The 21,589-nt window shown below is 43.1% G+C and overlaps 1 protein-coding gene across 7 annotated transcripts in view; it reads right to left on the bottom strand.

The window, feature by feature from the left end:
• Positions 1-21,589, bottom strand: part of LOC115184214 (DIS3-like exonuclease 1) — a 66,873-nt gene that overhangs the window by 4,266 nt on the left and 41,018 nt on the right. For 5 of the 7 annotated variants that reach the window (XM_029745236.1, XM_029745240.1, XM_029745242.1 and 2 more), the window contains 9 exons: positions 20,840-21,099; positions 13,165-13,257; positions 12,397-12,893; positions 11,265-11,343; positions 10,666-10,795; positions 8,332-8,492; positions 7,807-7,961; positions 6,570-6,748; positions 6,165-6,310 (listed from right to left, as the gene is read on the bottom strand). In XM_029745236.1, the coding sequence (XP_029601096.1) occupies positions 6,165-6,310; positions 6,570-6,748; positions 7,807-7,961; positions 8,332-8,492; positions 10,666-10,795; positions 11,265-11,343; positions 12,397-12,893; positions 13,165-13,257; positions 20,840-21,099 (1,700 nt within the window). Of the gene's footprint in view, positions 1-6,164; positions 6,311-6,569; positions 6,749-7,806; positions 7,962-8,331; positions 8,493-10,665; positions 10,796-11,264; positions 11,344-12,396; positions 12,894-13,113; positions 13,124-13,164; positions 13,258-20,839; positions 21,100-21,589 lie in introns of all 7 variants that reach the window. The other 2 variants (XM_029745237.1, XM_029745239.1) reach the window with 2 other exon arrangements.

Raw genomic sequence — 21,589 nt, 5'->3', positions numbered from 1 at the left:
AAGGAATACCTGGGATAGGATAAAGTAATCCTTCTATTGTAAAGTGGTTGTTCCACTGGATATCATAAGGTGAATGCACCAATTTGTAAGTCGCTCTGGATAAGAGCGTCTGCTAAATGACTTAAATGTAAATGTTATGACCTTACTGTGGTATGAAGACCAGCTCTACTGTTATAACCTTACTGTGGTATGAAGACCAGCTCTACTATTATAACCTTACTGTGGTATGAAGACCAGCTCTACTGTTATGACCTTAATGTGGTATGAAGACCAGCTCTACTGTTATGACCTTACTGTGGTATGAAGACCAGCTCTACTGTTATAACCTTACTGTGGTATGAAGACCAGCTCTACTGTTATGACCTTACTGTGGTATGAAGACCAGCTCTACTGTTATGACCTTGCTGTGGTATGAAGACCAGCTCTACTGTTATAACCTTACTGTGGTATGAAGACCAGCTCTACTGTTATGACCTTACTGTGGTATGAAGACCAGCTCTACTGTTATGACCTTACTGTGGTATGAAGACCAGCTCTACTGTTATGACCTTACTGTTATAACCTTACTGTGGTATGAAGACCAGCTCTACTGTTATGCCCTTACTGTGGTATGAAGACCAGCTCTACTGTTATGACCTTACTGTGGTATGAAGACCAGCTCTACTGTTATGACCTTACTGTGGTATGAAGACCAGTTCTACTGTTATAACCTTACTGTGGTATGAAGACCAGCTCTACTGTTATGACCTTACTGTTATAACCTTACTGTGGTATGAAGACCAGCTCTACTGTTATGACCTTACTGTGGTATGAAGACCAGCTCTACTGTTATGACCTTACTGTGGTATGAAGATCAGTTCTACTGTTATAACCTTACTGTGGTATGAAGACCAGTTCTACTGTTATAACCTTACTGTGGTATGAAGACCAGCTCTACTGTTATGACCTTACTGTTATAACCTTACTGTGGTATGAAGACCAGCTCTACTGTTATGACCTTACTGTGGTATGAAGACCAGCTCTACTGTTATGACCTTACTGTGGTATGAAGACCAGCTCTACTGTTATAACCTTACTGTGGTATGAAGACCAGTTCTACTGTTATGACCTTACTGTGGTATGAAGACCAGCTCTACTGTTATGACCTTACTGTGGTATGAAGACCAGCTCTACTGTTATGACCTTACTGTGGTATGAAGACCAGCTCTACTGTTATGACCTTACTGTTATAACCTTACTGTGGTATGAAGACCAGCTCTACTGTTATAACCTTACTGTGGTATGAAGACCAGCTCTACTGTTATAACCTTACTGTGGTATGAAGACCAGCTCTACTGTTATGACCTTACTGTGGTATGAAGACCAGCTCTACTGTTATGACCTTACTGTTATAACCTTACTGTGGTATGAAGACCAGCTCTACTGTTATAACCTTACTGTGGTATGAAGACCAGCTCTACTGTTATAACCTTACTGTGGTATGAAGACCAGCTCTACTGTTATGACCTTACTGTGGTATGAAAACCAGTTCTACTGTTATGACCTTACTGTGGTATGAAGACCAGCTCTACTGTTATGACCTTACTGTGGTATGAAGACCAGCTCTACTGTTATAACCTTACTGTGGTATGAAGACCAGCTCTACTGTTATGACCTTACTGTGGTATGAAGACCAGCTCTACTGTTATGACCTTACTGTTATAACCTTACTGTGGTATGAAGACCAGCTCTACTGTTATGACCTTACTGTGGTATGAAGACCAGCTCTACTGTTATAACCTTACTGTGGTATGAAGACCAGCTCTACTGTTATGACCTTACTGTGGTATGAAGACCAGCTCTACTGTTATGACCTTACTGTGGTATGAAGACCAGTTCTACCGTTATGACCTTACTGTGGTATGAAGACCAGCTCTACTGTTATGACCTTACTGTGGTATGAAGACCAGTTCTACTGTTATAACCTTACTGTGGTATGAAGACCAGCTCTACTGTTATGACCTTACTGTTATAACCTTACTGTGGTATGAAGACCAGCTCTACTGTTATGACCTTACTGTGGTATGAAGACCAGCTCTACTGTTATGACCTTACTGTGGTATGAAGACCAGTTCTACTGTTATAACCTTACTGTGGTATGAAGACCAGTTCTACTGTTATAACCTTACTGTGGTATGAAGACCAGCTCTACTGTTATGACCTTACTGTTATAACCTTACTGTGGTATGAAGACCAGCTCTACTGTTATGACCTTACTGTTATAACCTTACTGTGGTATGAAGACCAGCTCTACTGTTATGACCTTACTGTGGTATGAAGACCAGCTCTACTGTTATGACCTTACTGTGGTATGAAGACCAGCTCTACTGTTATGACCTTACTGTGGTATGAAGACCAGCTCTACTGTTATGACCTTACTGTGGTATGAAGACCAGCTCTACTGTTATGACCTACTGTGGTATGAAGACCAGCTCTACTGTTATGACCTTACTGTGGTATGAAGACCAGCTCTACTGTTATGACCTTACTGTGGTATGAAGACCAGCTCTACTGTTATGACCTTACTGTTATAACCTTACTGAGGTATGAAGACCAGCTCTACTGTTATAACCTTACTGTGGTATGAAGACCAGCTCTACTGTTATAACCTTACTGTGGTATGAAGACCAGCTCTACTGTTATGACCTTACTGTTATAACCTTACTGTGGTATGAAGACCAGCTCTACTGTTATGACCTTACTGTGGTATGAAGACCAGCTCTACTATTATGACCTTACTGTGGTATGAAGATCAGTTCTACTGTTATAACCTTACTGTGGTATGAAGACCAGTTCTACTGTTATAACCTTACTGTGGTATGAAGACCAGCTCTACTGTTATGACCTTACTGTTATAACCTTACTGTGGTATGAAGACCAGCTCTACTGTTATGACCTTACTGTGGTATGAAGACCAGCTCTACTGTTATGACCTTACTGTGGTATGAAGACCAGCTCTACTGTTATAACCTTACTGTGGTATGAAGACCAGTTCTACTGTTATGACCTTACTGTGGTATGAAGACCAGCTCTACTGTTATGACCTTACTGTGGTATGAAGACCAGCTCTACTGTTATGACCTTACTGTGGTATGAAGACCAGCTCTACTGTTATAACCTTACTGTGGTATGAAGACCAGCTCTACTGTTATAACCTTACTGTGGTATGAAGACCAGCTCTACTGTTATAACCTTACTGTGGTATGAAGACCAGCTCTACTGTTATGACCTTACTGTGGTATGAAGACCAGCTCTACTGTTATGACCTTACTGTTATAACCTTACTGTGGTATGAAGACCAGCTCTACTGTTATAACCTTACTGTGGTATGAAGACCAGCTCTACTGTTATAACCTTACTGTGGTATGAAGACCAGCTCTACTGTTATGACCTTACTGTGGTATGAAAACCAGTTCTACTGTTATGACCTTACTGTGGTATGAAGACCAGCTCTACTGTTATGACCTTACTGTGGTATGAAGACCAGCTCTACTGTTATAACCTTACTGTGGTATGAAGACCAGCTCTACTGTTATGACCTTACTGTGGTATGAAGACCAGCTCTACTGTTATGACCTTACTGTTATAACCTTACTGTGGTATGAAGACCAGCTCTACTGTTATGACCTTACTGTGGTATGAAGACCAGCTCTACTGTTATAACCTTACTGTGGTATGAAGACCAGCTCTACTGTTATGACCTTACTGTGGTATGAAGACCAGCTCTACTGTTATGACCTTACTGTGGTATGAAGACCAGTTCTACCGTTATGACCTTACTGTGGTATGAAGACCAGCTCTACTGTTATGACCTTACTGTGGTATGAAGACCAGTTCTACTGTTATAACCTTACTGTGGTATGAAGACCAGCTCTACTGTTATGACCTTACTGTTATAACCTTACTGTGGTATGAAGACCAGCTCTACTGTTATGACCTTACTGTGGTATGAAGACCAGCTCTACTGTTATGACCTTACTGTGGTATGAAGACCAGTTCTACTGTTATAACCTTACTGTGGTATGAAGACCAGTTCTACTGTTATAACCTTACTGTGGTATGAAGACCAGCTCTACTGTTATGACCTTACTGTTATAACCTTACTGTGGTATGAAGACCAGCTCTACTGTTATGACCTTACTGTTATAACCTTACTGTGGTATGAAGACCAGCTCTACTGTTATGACCTTACTGTGGTATGAAGACCAGCTCTACTGTTATGACCTTACTGTGGTATGAAGACCAGCTCTACTGTTATGACCTTACTGTGGTATGAAGACCAGCTCTACTGTTATGACCTTACTGTGGTATGAAGACCAGCTCTACTGTTATGACCTTACTGTGGTATGAAGACCAGCTCTACTGTTATGACCTACTGTGGTATGAAGACCAGCTCTACTGTTATGACCTTACTGTGGTATGAAGACCAGCTCTACTGTTATGACCTTACTGTGGTATGAAGACCAGCTCTACTGTTATGACCTTACTGTTATAACCTTACTGAGGTATGAAGACCAGCTCTACTGTTATAACCTTACTGTGGTATGAAGACCAGCTCTACTGTTATAACCTTACTGTGGTATGAAGACCAGCTCTACTGTTATGACCTTACTGTGGTATGAAGACCAGCTCTACTGTTATGACCTTACTGTTATAACCTTACTGTGGTATGAAGACCAGCTCTACTGTTATAACCTTACTGTGGTATGAAGACCAGCTCTACTGTTATAACCTTACTGTGGTATGAAGACCAGCTCTACTGTTATGACCTTACTGTGGTATGAAAACCAGTTCTACTGTTATGACCTTACTGTGGTATGAAGACCAGCTCTACTGTTATGACCTTACTGTGGTATGAAGACCAGCTCTACTGTTATAACCTTACTGTGGTATGAAGACCAGCTCTACTGTTATGACCTTACTGTGGTATGACGACCAGCTCTACTGTTATGACCTTACTGTTATAACCTTACTGTGGTATGAAGACCAGCTCTACTGTTATGACCTTACTGTGGTATGAAGACCAGCTCTACTGTTATAACCTTACTGTGGTATGAAGACCAGCTCTACTGTTATGACCTTACTGTGGTATGAAGACTAGCTCTACTGTTATGACCTTACTGTGGTATGAAGACCAGCTCTACTGTTATGACCTTACTGTGGTATGAAGACCAGCTCTACTGTTATGACCTTACTGTGGTATGAAGACCAGTTCTACTGTTATGACCTTACTGTGGTATGAAGACCAGCTCTACTGTTATGACCTTACTGTGGTATGAAGACCAGTTCTACTGTTATAACCTTACTGTGGTATGAAGACCAGCTCTACTGTTATGACCTTACTGTGGTATGAAGACCAGCTCTACTTTTATGACCTTACTGTGGTATGAAGACCAGCTCTACTGTTATGACCTTACTGTGGTATGAAGACCAGTTCTACTGTTATAACCTTACTGTGGTATGAAGACCAGTTCTACTGTTATAACCTTACTGTGGTATGAAGACCAGCTCTACTGTTATGACCTTACTGTTATAACCTTACTGTGGTATGAAGACCAGCTCTACTGTTATGACCTTACTGTTATAACCTTACTGTGGTATGAAGACCAGCTCTACTGTTATGACCTTACTGTGGTATGAAGACCAGCTCTACTGTTATGACCTTACTGTGGTATGAAGACCAGCTCTACTGTTATGACCTTATTGTGGTATGAAGACCAGCTCTACTGTTATAACCTTACTGTGGTATGAAGACCAGCTCTACTGTTATGACCTTACTGTGGTATGAAGACCAGCTCTACTGTTATGACCTTACTGTTATAACCTTACTGTGGTATGAAGACCAGCTCTACTGTTATGACCTTACTGTGGTATGAAGACCAGCTCTACTGTTATAACCTTACTGTGGTATGAAGACCAGCTCTACTGTTATGACCTTACTGTGGTATGAAGACCAGCTCTACTGTTATGACCTTACTGTGGTATGAAGACCAGCTCTACTGTTATGACCTTACTGTGGTATGAAGACCAGCTCTACTGTTATGACCTTACTGTGGTATGAAGACCAGCTCTACTGTTATGACCTTACTGTGGTATGAAGACCAGCTCTACTGTTATAACCTTACTGTGGTATGAAGACCAGCATGCCGTTGGCTCTGATGGTGTAGATGACTGCGTCGGCCACACAGCGCTCGTCTGTCTCTGGGTCTTTGTCTCTGAAGTAGAGACACTGGAATAGCTCGGTGGACACCTTCTGGGCATGCTGTGCTGCCTAGGGGGTCAGAGGGTAGAGGTTAGAGTTCAGGGGTCAATGTCAGAAGATGACCCCCTGTGAGGATGGTTTTCTACAGTATAAGACTCCACACACTGTCCTCTATGCTCCCATATTTATTTAAACAACTTTGACTCTTAGGTCTTCATCACCCCCAAGTCTTCCATTTAGAGATGAATGATATCTTCTCTTATCTTATTGGATCTTATTTTATTTTTTTTATGCTATTGTGGATGTTTAGTATTGCTACGATACTGACCCTGTTCTTGTTGTTGATTTGCTGAGCCACCTCCTCCAGCTCTTTGTTACTGGCTAAGGCCTTGGCTGGCCCCGCCCCCTTCTCCATGGCGATGGCTGCGGTGAGCAGGCGGTGGACGATCATGTCGGCATAGCGACGGATGGGAGAGGTGAAGTGGGTGTATCGGTCCAGAGCCAGACCTGAAGGAAGAGACACAGAGGTAAACAAATAATCTCTGTCCAGATATAAAATTACCCCTGGGCCCTGGGAGTAGATCTGTCCAGATATAACCTGAACCTCTGGGCCCTGGGAGTAGATCTGTCCAGATATAACCTGAGCCTCTGGGCCCTGGCAGTAGATCTGTCCAGATATAACCTGAGCCTCTGGGCCCTGGGAGTAGATCTGTCCAGATATAACCTGAGCCCCTTCCCCCTGGGCCCTGAGAGTAGATCTGTCCAGATATAACCTGAGCCTCTGGGCCCTGAGAGTATATCTGTCCAAATATAACGTGAGCCTCTGGGCCCTGAGAGTAGATCTGTCCAGATATAACCTGGGCCCTGAGAGTAGATCTGTCCAGATATAACCTGAGCCCCTGGGCCCTGGGAGTAGATCTGTCCAGATATAACCTGGGCCCTGGGAGTAGATCTGTCCAGATGTAACCTGAGCCCCTGGGCCCTGGGAGTAGATCTGTCCAGATATAACCTGAGCCCCTGGGCCCTGGGAGTAGATCTGTCCAGATATAACCTGAGCCCCTGGGCCCTGAGAGTAGATCTGTCCAGATATAACCTGAGCCCCTTCCCCCTGGGAGTAGATCTGTCCAGATATAACCTGAGCCCCTGGGCCCTGAGAGTAGATCTGAAAGAACTGGAGAGGTATTTACAATATGGTGAAAACTTCACCTAGCCAACAGACAAGGTAGAGACACTGCCATATTGCTAGTGATAGCACTGGTCCTGAGGACACTAGTTACCATAGTGATAGCACTGGTCCTGAGGACATTAGTTACCATAGTGATAGCACTGGTCCTGAGGACATTAGTTACCATAGTGATAGCACTGGTCCTGAGGACATTAGTTACCATAGTGATAGTACTGGTCCTGAGGACATTAGTTACCATAGTGATAGCACTGGTCCTGAGGACATTAGTTACCATAGTGATAGTACTGGCCCTGAGGACATTAGTTACCATAGTGATAGCACTGGTCCTGAGGACATTAGTTACCATAGTGATAGCACTGGTCCTGAGGACATTAGTTACCATAGTGATAGTACTGGTCGACAGGGCAGGCTCCGGTAGAGAAGTAGAGGGCATTCGACATGGCCATGGTAGCCATCACCCTCAGCAGCCGGTTCACCAACGGGTCCCGGGGGTCCACGGCCCGGTCCAGGGAGTCAGCCAGGGCCTTGTTTGACCTGGGACAGGGAGTCAAGGTTACGGGTTGAACTTTACTGCTATTTGTCATTTGATCTAGCCTGTGCGTTTGAATTAGTTGTTCTTTTGGTTGACTGGTGTGCAGACATGGGATCAAACGCATTTGTCAAATACTTGGAGTTTGCACTTTTGGGAGTATTCCATTCGTTCCATTGCACAAGACAAAACTACATGTCAATAATTTGACATGTTTAATATGATACATGTCTGGACTGATACATGTCTCTGTTCAAAGTAGATAATGATTCCACAGTTAATAGAACGTGTTATTAACACAGCTTATAACCTATACCTGGTGTCTATGTATAGTTAAATGGCAGGTTAGTTAGTGACACCATAGTAACAGTATACCTGGTGTCTATAGTGAAGCCGCGTGCCCGGGCACTGTCCTGTAGCTGGTTGAAGAACTCCTGGCGTGGGGGCGGGTGGTGGCGCAGCAAGGCCTGCTGGGGGAAACTCTCCTGGATCTTCCGGGCCACCCAGTGGTTAGCATAGATCATGCACTCTGCCACCTGGAAACACACCATCTCCATCTTGTTAGCTAGGATGTGCATTGGCTAGCTCCTTGATAGGAATGACCGGTAGGATTCGTTGGCTAACATGCTATGGTTTCTACTTCTTCAAATAGTCAATTACAACAGTCAAACATTACAGCAGTCAAACATTACAACAACAAACATTACAACAACAAACATTACAACAGTCAAACATTACAACAACAAACATTACAACAGTCAAACATTACAACAGTCAAACATTACAGCAGTCAAACATTACAACAGTCAAACATTACAACAACAAACATTACAACAGTCAAACATTACAACAGTCAAACATTACAGCAGTCAAACATTACAACAGTCAAACATTACAACAACAAACATTACAACAGTCAAACATTACAACAACAACCATTACAACAACAAACATTACAACAACAAACATTACAACAGTCAAACATTACAACAGTCAAACATTACAACAACAAACATTACAACAGTCAAACATTACAACAACAAACATTACAACAGTCAAACATTACAACAGTCAAACATTACAACAGTCAAACATTACAACAACAAACATTACAACAGTCAAACATTACAACAACAGTCAAACATTACAACAACAGTCAAACATTACAACAACAAACATTACAACAGTCAAACATTACAACAGTCAAACATTACAGCAGTCAAACATTACAACAGTCAAACATTACAACAGTCAAACATTACAACAGTCAAACATTACAACAGTCAAACATTACAACAGTCAAACATTACAACAACAAACATTACAACAACAGTCAAACATTACAACAGTCAAACATTACAACAGTCAAACATCACAACAGTCAAACATTACAGCAGTCAAACATTACAACAGTCAAACATTACAACAACAGTCAAACATTACAACAACAGTCAAACATTACAACAGTCAAACATTACAACAACAAACATTACAACAACAGTCAAACATTACAACAACAAACATTACAACAGTCAAACATTACAACAACAAACATTACAACAACAGTCAAACATTACAACAGTCAAACATTACAACAGTCAAACATTACAACAACAAACATTACAACAGTCAAACATTACAACAACAAACATTACAACAACAGTCAAACATTACAACAACAAACATTACAACAGTCAAACATTACAACAACAAACATTACAACAACAAACATTACAACAACAAACATTACAACAACAAACATTACAACAGTCAAACATTACAACAGTCAAACATTACAACAACAAACATTACAACGTCAAACATTCAACAACAAACATTACAACAGTCAAACAATACAACAGTCAAACATTACAACAACAAACATTACAACAGTCAAACATTACAACAGTCAAACATTACAACAACAAACATTACAACAGTCAAACATTACAACAACAAACATTACAACAGTCAAACATTACAACAACAAACATTACAACGTCAAACATTCAACAACAAACATTACAACAGTCAAACAATACAACAGTCAAACATTACAACAACAAACATTACAACAGTCAAACATTACAACAGTCAAACATTACAACAACAAACATTACAACAGTCAAACATTACAACAACAGTCAAACATTACAACAACAAACATTACAACAACAAACATTACAACAACAAACATTACAACAACAAACATTACAACAACAAACATTACAACAACAAACATTACAACAACAAACATTACAACAACAAACATTACAACAACAAACATTACAACAACAAACATTCAACAACAAACATTACAACAGTCAAACAATACAACAGTCAAACATTACAACAACAAACATTACAACAGTCAAACATTACAACAGTCAAACATTACAACAACAAACATTACAACAGTCAAACATTACAACAACAGTCAAACATTACAACAACAAACATTACAACAACAAACATTACAACAACAAACATTACAACAACAAACATTACAACAACAAACATTACAACAACAAACATTACAACAACAAACATTACAACAACAAACATTACAACAACAAACATTACAACAGTCTAAATCACAATTGTAGGTATGTTTTTTTTCTTCAATGTAACCTTTTTTTTGTCGCACAAGAAAACAGTGAACAGAAATATGAATTCAAACCTCTGTTGCTACAATGTTTAGTTACCCACCGTCTCATGGACCTCCAGTGGCTGTATGGGCACCAGGGCTGTGATGTTCCGGTCCTCATCCAGCTGCGCCCTCACCTCTACCCCCTCCAGCTCCAACGCTCCTCCCCTGTCCCTCTGGGCACGCAGCTGTCTGGTGGACAGATGTATGGTGCATTTATGTAAGTGTTATCTAATCATTCTTTAACAATGATTAACAGAAACCCTCTAGTACCCACGTGGGTGAGACAATGATTAACATAAACCCTCTAGTACCCACCTGGCCACGTGGGTGAGACAATGATTAACATAAACCCTCTAGTACCCACCTGACGACGTGGGTGAGACAATGATTAACAGAAACCCTCTAGTACCCACCTGGCCACGTGGGTGAGACAATGATTAACATAAACCCTCTAGTACCCACCTGGCCACGTGGGTGAGACAATGATTAACATAAACCCTCTAGTACCCACCTGGCCACGTGGGTGAGACAATGATTAACAGAAACCCTCTAGTACCCACCTGGTCATGTGGGTGAGACAATGATTAACATAAACCCTCTAGTACCCACCTGGCCATGTGGGTGAGACAATGATTAACAGAAATCCTCTAGTACCCACCTGGCCACGTGGGTGAGGGTCTCCAGGGCCTGGGTGAGCTGGGCCAGCTTGGCATCCCTCTCCCCAGGGGGTAGCTGGGCTATATAATAAGAAAAAGAAGAATATAACTTTATTGACTACACAATGAAGAAATTACTTTGGCTTCACAATAAAATGAATGAAACAAGAACATGTGTTCTATTCCCTCTATAGTGCACTACTTTACACAGCCTGGAGAAGGGTAGTGCACTACTTTACACAGCCTGGAGAAGGGTAGTGCACTACTTTAGACAGCCTGGAGAAGGGTAGTGCACTACTTTAGACAGCCTGGAGAAGGGTAGTGCACTACTTTACACAGCCTGGAGAAGGGTAGTGCACTACTTTACACAGCCTGGAGAAGGGTAGTGCACTACTTTACACAGCCTGGAGAAGGGTAGTGCACTACTTTAGACAGCCTGGAGAAGGGTAGTCCACTACTTTAGACAGCCTGGAGAAGGGTAGTCCACTACTTTAGACAGCCTGGAGAAGGGTAGTCCACTACCTCTGTCTCCTCTCCATTCAGCAGTATTAAAACATGATGGTACCTAGTTCTGGGACCTCTGCCTCCTCTCCATTCAGCAGTATTAAAACATGATGGTTACCTAGTTCTGGGACCTCTGCCTCCTCTCCATTCAGCAGTATTAAAATATGATGGGTACCTAGTTCTGGGACCTCTGCCTCCTCTCCATTCAGCAGTATTAAAACATGATGGGTACCTAGTTCTGGGACCTCTGCCTCCTCTCCATTCAGCAGTATTAAAACATGATGGGTACCTAGTTCTGGGACCTCTGTCTCCTCTCCATTCAGCAGTATTAAAACATGATGGGTACCTAGTTCTGGGACCTCTGCCTCCTCTCCATTCAGCAGTATTAAAACATGATGGGTACCTAGTTCTGGGACCTCTGCCTCCTCTCCATTCAGCAGTATTAAAATATGATGGTTACGTAGTTCTGGGACCTCTGCCTCCTCTCCATTCAGCAGTATTAAAACATGATGGTACCTAGTTCTGGGACCTCTGTCTCCTCTCCATTCAGCAGTATTAAAACATGATGGGTACCTAGTTCTGGGACCTCTGTCTCCTCTCCATTCAGCAGTATTAAAACATGATGGGTACCTAGTTCTGGGACCTCTGCCTCCTCTCCGTTGAGCAGTATTAAAACATGATGGGTACCTAGTTCTGGGACCTCTGTCTCCTCTCCATTCAGCAGTATTAAAACATGATGGGTACCTAGTTCTGGGACCTCTGCCTCCTCTCCATTCAGCAGTATTAAAACATGATGGGTACCTAGTTCTGGGACCTCTGCCTCCTCTCCGTTGAGCAGTATTAAAACATGATGGGTACCTAGTTCTGGGACCTCTGCCTCCTCTCCATTCAGCAGTATTAAAACATGATGGGTACCTAGTTCTGGGACCTCTGTCTCCTCTCCATTCAGCAGTATTAAAACATGATGGGTACCTAGTTCTGGGACCTCTGCCTCCTCTCCGTTGAGCAGAGCCTGGGCCAGTTCATAGTAAAGCTGGTAGGAGGATTGGATTAGTGTACGACCGTACCACACATTGTTCACCGCCATGGTCTGGGCATCCAGGTCCCACATGACGCTCATGGCATACCTGGACACACGGACACGCACAGGGGGACACACGGACACGCACAGAGGGACACACAGACAGCTGTTAATGAGGTAAGGACATACAGCCTCAGTCTACTGGATAGTTCCAACCAGCGTTATGAGAGTGACCTAAGACTAAATGAATTATCCTGATAAACTTCACTGAGGTTTACAGAGCAGAGGTCAGTGTGTTGTGGTGTCAGTAAGTGTTGTTCCTTCACCTGTCCACTCCTCCCAGCAGAGGTCAGTGTGATGTAGTGTTGATGTCTCACCTGTCCACTCCTCCCAGCAGAGAGCAGAGGTCAGCACTGAGGACAGCAGGCAGCATGTCATACCTGCGGTCGGCCAGGTAGTACGTGGTGGCCCTGAGAACATGACAAGAGAAAGAGTTACTGGAGCTAACAGTCACCAGCAGGGGGCGACTGTCCCCACAACATCAGACCATACTGACTGTCAGACTGGGGGAGGGAGATGGATAAGAGGGACACGCCATACCCGTTGACTTAGGGAAAGTAATAACCGTTGACTTAGGGAAAGTAATACCCGTTGACTTAGGGAAAGTAATACCCGTTGACTTAGGGAAAGTAATAACCGTTGACTTAGGGAAAGTAATACCCGTTGACTTAGGGAAAGTAATAACCGTTGACTTAGGGAAAGTAATACCCGTTGACTTAGGGAAAGTAATAACCGTTGACTTAGGTTATAGGGAAAGTAATAACCGTTGACTTAGGGAAAGTAATAACCGTTGACTTAGGGAAAGTAATACCCGTTGACTTAGGGAAAGTAATAACTGTTGACTTAGGGAAAGTAATACCCGTTGACTTAGGGAAAGTAATAACCGTTGACTTAGGGAAAGTAATACCCGTTGACTTAGGGAAAGTAATAACCGTTGACTTAGGGAAAGTAATACCCGTTGACTTAGGGAAAGTAATACCCGTTGACTTAGGTTATAGGGAAAGTAATAACCGTTGACTTAGGGTAAGTAATAACCATTGACTTAGGGAAAGTAATAACCGTTGACTTAGGGAAAGTAATAACCATTGACTTTGGCCTTCTCTGTAGCTCAGTTGGTAGAGCATGGTGTTTGCAACGCCAGGGTTGTGGGTTTGATTCCCACGGGGGGCCAGCACAGAAAAAAAATGTATGAAATGTATGCATTCACTACTGTAAGTCGCTCTGGATAAGAGCGTCTGCTAAATGACTAAAATGTAAAATGTACTTAGGGAAAGTGGTTATTCCAGGGTCACTTTAAGGGAGGAGTTATCCATGATTCACTAAATTATATTTTGAAAGAGGAAGCAAAATATTTTAAGCATATGTTTCTTTTCAGTCTCCTCCATTTCCACTGAATGATGTTAACTGTAAAGATTTCTTTCCTAATAATAATGTAAAATTAACACATTTACAGAAAGACCTGTGTGAAGGCCAACTTACAGAAAAGGAACTTTTTGAGGCAATAAAATCTTTTCAGTCTGGAAAAACACCAGGGCTTGACAGTATACCAGTAGAGGGATATCAAACATTGATGTACTCAAAGATCCATTATTAGCATGTTTTAATTACTCCTATACAAACTGTGGACTTTCAGGTACTCAACAAGGTCTGATTTCATTACTACTAAGACAGGACCCAGGTGGGAAGTATAAAGATCCAGTCCATTTAAAAAACTGGAGGCCTCTAACACTTCAATGTTGTGATGCGAGAAGCCTGGCAACTGTATAGCACATAGAATAAAAAAGGTATTACCAAATATTGTTCATCCTGATCAAACAGGTTTTTTACACGGACGATATATTGGAGATAATTTACGACAATTACTTGGAATAATTGAACATTATGAAACATCGAAGATACCAGGTCTGGTCTTCGTAGCAGATTTTGAAAAGGTGTTTGATAAAGTACGACTAGAATTTATGGATTACTTTAATTTTCGCAAATCTCTTATACAATGGGTTAAAGTTATGTATCGCAACCCCAGATGTAAAATAATAAATAATGGTTACTTCTCAGAAAATATAGAGCTTTTAAGGGGAGTAAAACAAGGCTGTCCGTTGTCTCCATATCTCTTTATTATGGCCATTGAAATGCTAGCTATTAAAATGACATACAACAAGAACATCAAGGGGTTAAAAATCCAGGGGATAAAAACAAAAGTGTCAATGTATACCGATGACTCTAGTTTTTTTCTTAAGTCCACAATCTGGATCCCTGTACAGTCTCATTGAAGATCTTGATCACTTTTCTAGACTCTCTGGATTAAAACCTAATTATGAACAAGTGTACCATATTACGTATTGGATCGTTAGAAAATACAGTGTTTACACTACCTTGTAGTTTACCAATAAAATGGGCGGATGGTGAAGTAGACATACTTGGTATTCACATCTCCAAAAATATAAATGAACTTACCACAATTAATTTCAATAGAAAGTTAGCAAAAAAAATAGATAAGTATTTACCTCTCCATGGTTGCAGAATCTTGTCTATTTATGGAAAAATCACATTGATTAACTCTTTGGTCCTATCACAGTTTACTGACTTACTAATGGTCCTATCACAGTTTACTGACTTACTAATGGTCCAATCATAGTTTACTGACTTACTAATGGTCCTATCACAGTTTACTGACTTACTAATGGTCCTATCACAGTTTACTGACTTACTAATGGTCCTATCACAGGCACTGCCTACTCCAGATGACTAATTTTTTAAATCATATGAGCAAAAAATATTTCATTTTATTTGGAATGCTAAGCCAGACAAAATTAAATGTGCCTATTTATATAATGAATATGAGTTTGGGGGGGGCTAAAATTAATAAATATTAAAGCTTTAAAACTCTCACTAAAAGCTTCACTCATACATAAATTAAACTTAAACTCAAAATGGTTCCTCAGTAGATTATTAAGAAAAGCTCGTCCTTTGTTCAAAAATTGCTTTTTTGCCTTCATACAGATTACAGCTTCTCATTTCCGACTAATTGGAAAGGATGTGTTGTTTAAAGTATCACCCTTTCTTAAACAAGCCGTACAAAGCTGGTTACAATTTAAGTTTTATCCTCCAGAAAATATAGAACAAATATTACAACAAATGTTCTGGTTAAACTCAAATATACTAATGAAGAAAAAAAACATTCTTTATGGATTTTTTTTATTAAACTGGTATTATATTTATTAATGGTATTATGAATAGAAATGGAGGAGTTATGTCACATACACAGTTATCGAAAATATATGGGTGTCACAATTATCTTCGTCTTCTGACGATAATGCGAAATCGTCGTCTGAAAAGGTAGACCAAAACGCAGCAGGCATGCGGTTGTTCATTTTGGAACATTTATTCACTCCAAAACAAATACAAAAACAACAAACAAGAAAACGAACGATTTACTGACAGTCTGCAAGGCACAAGGCTAACACAGAACAATCACCCACAAATAACAAACACAAACACACCCTAATATATGGGACTCTCAATCAAAGGCAGATAGACAACACCTGCCTTCAACTGAGAGTCCCAACCCCAATTAACCAAACATAGAAACAGACATACTAGACTGAACATAGAATACCTGAAAACCAAACAGTGCCCAAAAACCCCGGAATACTTAAACCAAATGCCCCTTCAACAAAACACACCACCCCGAACCACATAAAATGAATACCCTCTGCCACGTCCTGACCAAACTACAATACTAATGAACCCTTATACTGGCCAGGACGTGACAGTACCCCCCCCCCCTTAAAGGTGCTAACCCCGGAAGCACCTTAAAAACAAAAAAACAAAAAAAAACAACAACCCCAAACAACAAAACCAAAATTCCCCTCTACTAAAGGGAGGGAAGGGAGGGTGGCTGCCGTCAACGACGGCACTGTGCTACACCCCCCCTCCCCAACCCACCTATATCTGGAGGTGGCTCTGGTTCCGGGCAGTCGGGCCACTCTGGCAGTTCGGGGCAGTCTGGCCAGTCTGGCAGCTCGGGGCAGTCTGGCCAGTCTGGCAGCTCGGGGCAGTCTGGCCAGTCTGGCAGCTCGGTGCAGTCTGGCAGCTCGGGGCAGTCTGGCAGCTCGGGGCAGTCTGGCAGCTCGGGACAGTCTGGGCAGTCTGGCAGTTCGGGACAGTCTGGGCAGTCTGGCAGTTCGGGACAGTCTGGGCAGTCTGGCAGTTCGGGGCAGTCCGGCAGTTCGGGACAGTCTGGGCAGTCCGGCAGTTCGGGACAGTCTGGGCAGTCCGGCAGTTCGGGACAATCTGGGCAGTCCGGCAGTTCTGGACAGTCTGGGCAGTCCGGCAGTTCAGGGCAGTCTGGCCACTCCGGCAGTTCAAGGCAGTCTGGCCACTCCGGCAGTTCAGCGCAGTCTGGCCACTCCGGCAGTTCAGCGCAGTCTGGCCACTCCGGCAGTTCAGGGCAGTCTGGCCACTCCGGCAGTTCAGGGCAGTCTGGCCACTCCGGCAGTTCAGGGCAGTCTGGCCACTCCGGCAGTTCAGCGCAGTCTGGCCACTCCGGCGACTGTTGACTGGCGGGCAGCTCCGACGACTGTTGACTGGCGGGCAGCTCCGACGACTGTTGACTGGCGGGCAGCTCCGACGACTGTTGACTGGCGGGCAGCTCCGACGACTGTTGACTGGCGGGCAGCTCCGACGACTGTTGACTGGCGGGCAGCTCCGACGACTGTTGACTGGCGGGCAGCTCCGACGACTGTTGACTGGCGGGCAGCTCCGACGACTGTTGACTGGCGGGCAGCTCCGACGACTGTTGACTGGCGGGAAGCTCCGACGACTGTTGACTGGCGGGCAGCTCCGACGACTGTTGACTGGCGGGCAGCTCCGACGACTGTTGACTGGTGGGCAGCTCCGACGACTGTTGACTGGCGGGCAGCTCCGACGACTGTTGACTGGCGGGCAGCTCCGACGACTGTTGACTGGCGGGCAACTCCGACGACTGTTGACTGGCGGGCAACTCCGACGACTGTTGACTGGCGGGCAGCTCCGACGACTGTTGACTGGCGGGCAGCTCCGACGACTGTTGACTGGCGGGCAGCTCCGACGACTGTTGACTGGCGGGCAGCTCCGACGACTGTTGACTGGCGGGCAGCTCCGACGACTGTTGACTGGCGGGCAGCTCCGACGACTGTTGACTGGCGGGCAGCTCCGACGACTGTTGACTGGCGGGCAGCTCCGACGACTGTTGACTGGCGGGCAGCTCTGACGACTGTTGACTGGCGAGGCTGGGTTTACGCACTTGAAGGCTAGTGCGGGGAGCGGGAACAGGACGAGTCGGACTGGGTTGACGCACTTCCGGGTCCGCACGAGAGACAGGAGCTGGAAACCCAGGGCTATGGAGGCGCACAGTCGGTCTAGATCTTACCTCCTGCACAACCCGCCTTGGCTGGATGGAACTAGTAGCCCTGTACGAGCGGGGTGCTCGTACAGGGCAGACTGGGCTGTGCAGGGGCCTGATGGTAGCCGTGCGTAGAGCGGGAGTTGGGTAGCCTGGTCCTCGGAGGCGTACCGGCGACCAGATGCGCTGCGCAGGCATCCTCCTACCAGGCTGGATGCCCGCTCTAGCACGGCACCTGCGAGGGGCTGGAATAACTCGCACCGGACTGTGCGTGCGTATGGGTGAGATAGTGCGCTCCTCAGCGAAACATAGCGCTCTCCACCCCATACGCTCCTCCATATAACCACGGGTAGCTGGCTTCTGGCTCTTCCTACGCCTAGCCAAACTACCCGTGTGCCCCCCCAAAAAAAATTCTTGGGGGTGCCTCTCGTGCTTCTCCCTCAGCGCGTCCATGGCCTCGTACCTCCGCCTCTCTGCCTTGGCTGCCTCAATTTCCCACTGCGGGCGGCGATAATCCCCAGCCTGGTGCCAAGGTCCGGCCCCGTCCAGAACTTCCTCCCAGGTCCACTTCTCCCGCCAGTCCAACTCGAAGTCCCTCTGCTCCTTCCTCTGCTGCTTGGTCCATAGTTGGTGGGTGATTCTGTCACAATTATCTTCGTCTTCTGACGATAATGCGAAATCGTCGTCTGAAAAGGTAGACCAAAACGCAGCAGGCATGCGGTTGTTCATTTTGGAACATTTATTCACTCCAAAACAAATACAAAAACAACAAACAAGAAAACGAACAATTTACTGACAGTCTGCAAGGCACAAGGCTAACACAGAACAATCACCCACAAATAACAAACACACCCTAATATATGGGACTCTCAATCAAAGGCAGATAGACAACACCTGCCTTCAACTGAGAGTCCCAACCCCAATTAACCAAACATAGAAACAGACATACTAGACTAAACATAGAATACCTGAAAACCAAACAGTGCCCAAAAACCCCGGAATACTTAAACCAAATGCCCCTTCAACAAAACACACCACCCCGAACCACATAAAATGAATACCCTCTGCCACGTCCTGACCAAACTACAATACTAATTAACCCTTATACTGGCCAGGACGTGACAATGGGAATATCTGCTCAATCCGAATTTACAACCAACTGATTGTAGCACGACCACAAAAATGGAGGAGGCAAGTGGAAAAGGGAGGAGGTAGGGAACTTATTTGTCTGCCATATATTAAAGATACAAACTGGCTGAAAGGAACTGGCATAAGTAAAAAAATATACCAGTTTCATCTAAGGACAAAAATGTTGACAGATGTGCCATACAGGTTGAAAAGTAAATGGGAAGAGATTTTCGATGTACTGATTCCATGGCACATGGTTATGAACTGGTACAACAAACTACACTTGATTCAACAATTAGAGTTTTTCAATTTAAGTTATTATATAGAATTCTTGCCACCAACAGAATGCTATGTATATGGGGCATACAACAATCTCAGCTCTGTAGATTTTGCAGTGAAGAGACAGAATCAATAGATCATTTATTCTGGTATTGCTCCTATGTAGCTTGTTTCTGGTCACAGGTTCAGGAATGGTAAATAAAATCACAACATGCATTTAAAATTAACCTTACAAATAGCAGTGTTGGGTGATTTGGAAAGCCATAGTCAGTCAATAAATAATATAATAATACTGGTAGGAAAGCCACAGTCAGTCAATCAATAATATAATAATATAATAATACTGGTAGGAAAGACACAGTCAGTCAATCAATAATATAATCATACATGTAGGAAAGACACAGTCAGTCAATCAATAAATAATATAATAATACTGGTAGGAAAGCCACAGTCAGTCAATCAATAATATAATAATATAATAATACTGGTAGGAAAGACACAGTCAGTCAATCAATAATATAATAATATAATAATACTGGTAGGAAAGCCACAGTCAGTCAATCAATAATATAATAATATAATAATACTGGTAGGAAAGCCACAGTCAGTCAATCAATAATATAATAATATAATAATATAATAATACTGGTAGGAAAGACACAGTCAGTCAATCAATAATATAATAATATAATAATGCTGGTAGGAAAGACACAGTCAGTCAATCAATAATATAATAATATAATAATGCTGGTAGGAAAGACACAGTCAGTCAATCAATAATATAATAATATAATAATGCTGGTAGGAAAGGTTTTCATCTTTAGCTCACAATCTGTGGATATGATTAGAAAGGTTCAACATGTATGTAAAACATCACAGCACAATTGAAAAACATATGGCACATGGAAACCAAACGAGAGTGGTCAATGGTGATAGGTGGGATGGGCTGAGAGTGGCTGAGGGGTGGGATTAAATAGTTTGTTTGGTAATGTATTATTGTTATGAGACAGCTTTATATAAAGCTACCATGTATGTAAAATGTATGTATATGTAGCAAAAAATCAGTCAAAAAACCCCGAAGATCTATGTCCTCCGAAGAGGGGGGAGGGGTTAATATTATTTTAAATGTACATTTATTTAAATAGAGGGAGATCCTGGCACATGGCTCACAGACACTCAAACACATTCACTCCCTCACTCACCTAGCGCGGGCCTCCAGGTCCGTCAGCGACCCCTCTTTAACAAAGTGTGTGACGTCAGCGATGTGAACGCCCAGCTCTAACCTCTGACCCCCCGGGCCTGGGGGGAGGCTGCGTACGGACAGGGTGTCGTCTACGTCCTCACAGCCCCGAGGGTCGATGCTGAACACCAGGTGGGTTTGTCTCAGATCCCGTCTGGTAATCACCTCAGCAGGGTCTACTGACCAGGGGCTTTCAGGGGAGGACACAGGCATCTCACCAAGCTAGATACACACAAACAGATGTGCAGTGACGGATACATCAACATACAGAGACATGCAGACACAGACACCAATAAATATACATTTAAAAATATTAAAAGCATAATTTCTACATAAGTACTCTGCTGCATCTACAGGGTCTCCCAGCAGGACACATTTATGGAAGTAAGCACAACAATTTACATCTTAGTGCAAAGACTGACTTTACCATAATCTACCTGGATACAGATCTCTATCAGGATGGTGTATTATACTATAATCTACCTGGATACAGATCTCTATCAGGATGGTGTATTATACGATAACCTACCTGGATACAGTTCTCTATCAGGATGGTGTATTATACTATAACTGGATACAGATCTCTATCAGGATGGTGTATTATACTATAATCTACCTGGATACAGATCTCTATCAGGATGGTGTATTATACTATAATCTACCTGGATACAGATCTCTATCAGGATGGTGTATTATACTATAACTGGATACA

This window comes from Salmo trutta, unplaced genomic scaffold (assembly GCF_901001165.1).
Source record: "Salmo trutta unplaced genomic scaffold, fSalTru1.1, whole genome shotgun sequence".
In the NCBI taxonomy this organism is placed as follows: domain Eukaryota; kingdom Metazoa; phylum Chordata; class Actinopteri; order Salmoniformes; family Salmonidae; genus Salmo; species Salmo trutta.
The sequence above is the reverse complement of the archived record's forward strand: the minus strand, read 5'-3'. Positions and strand labels throughout refer to the sequence as shown.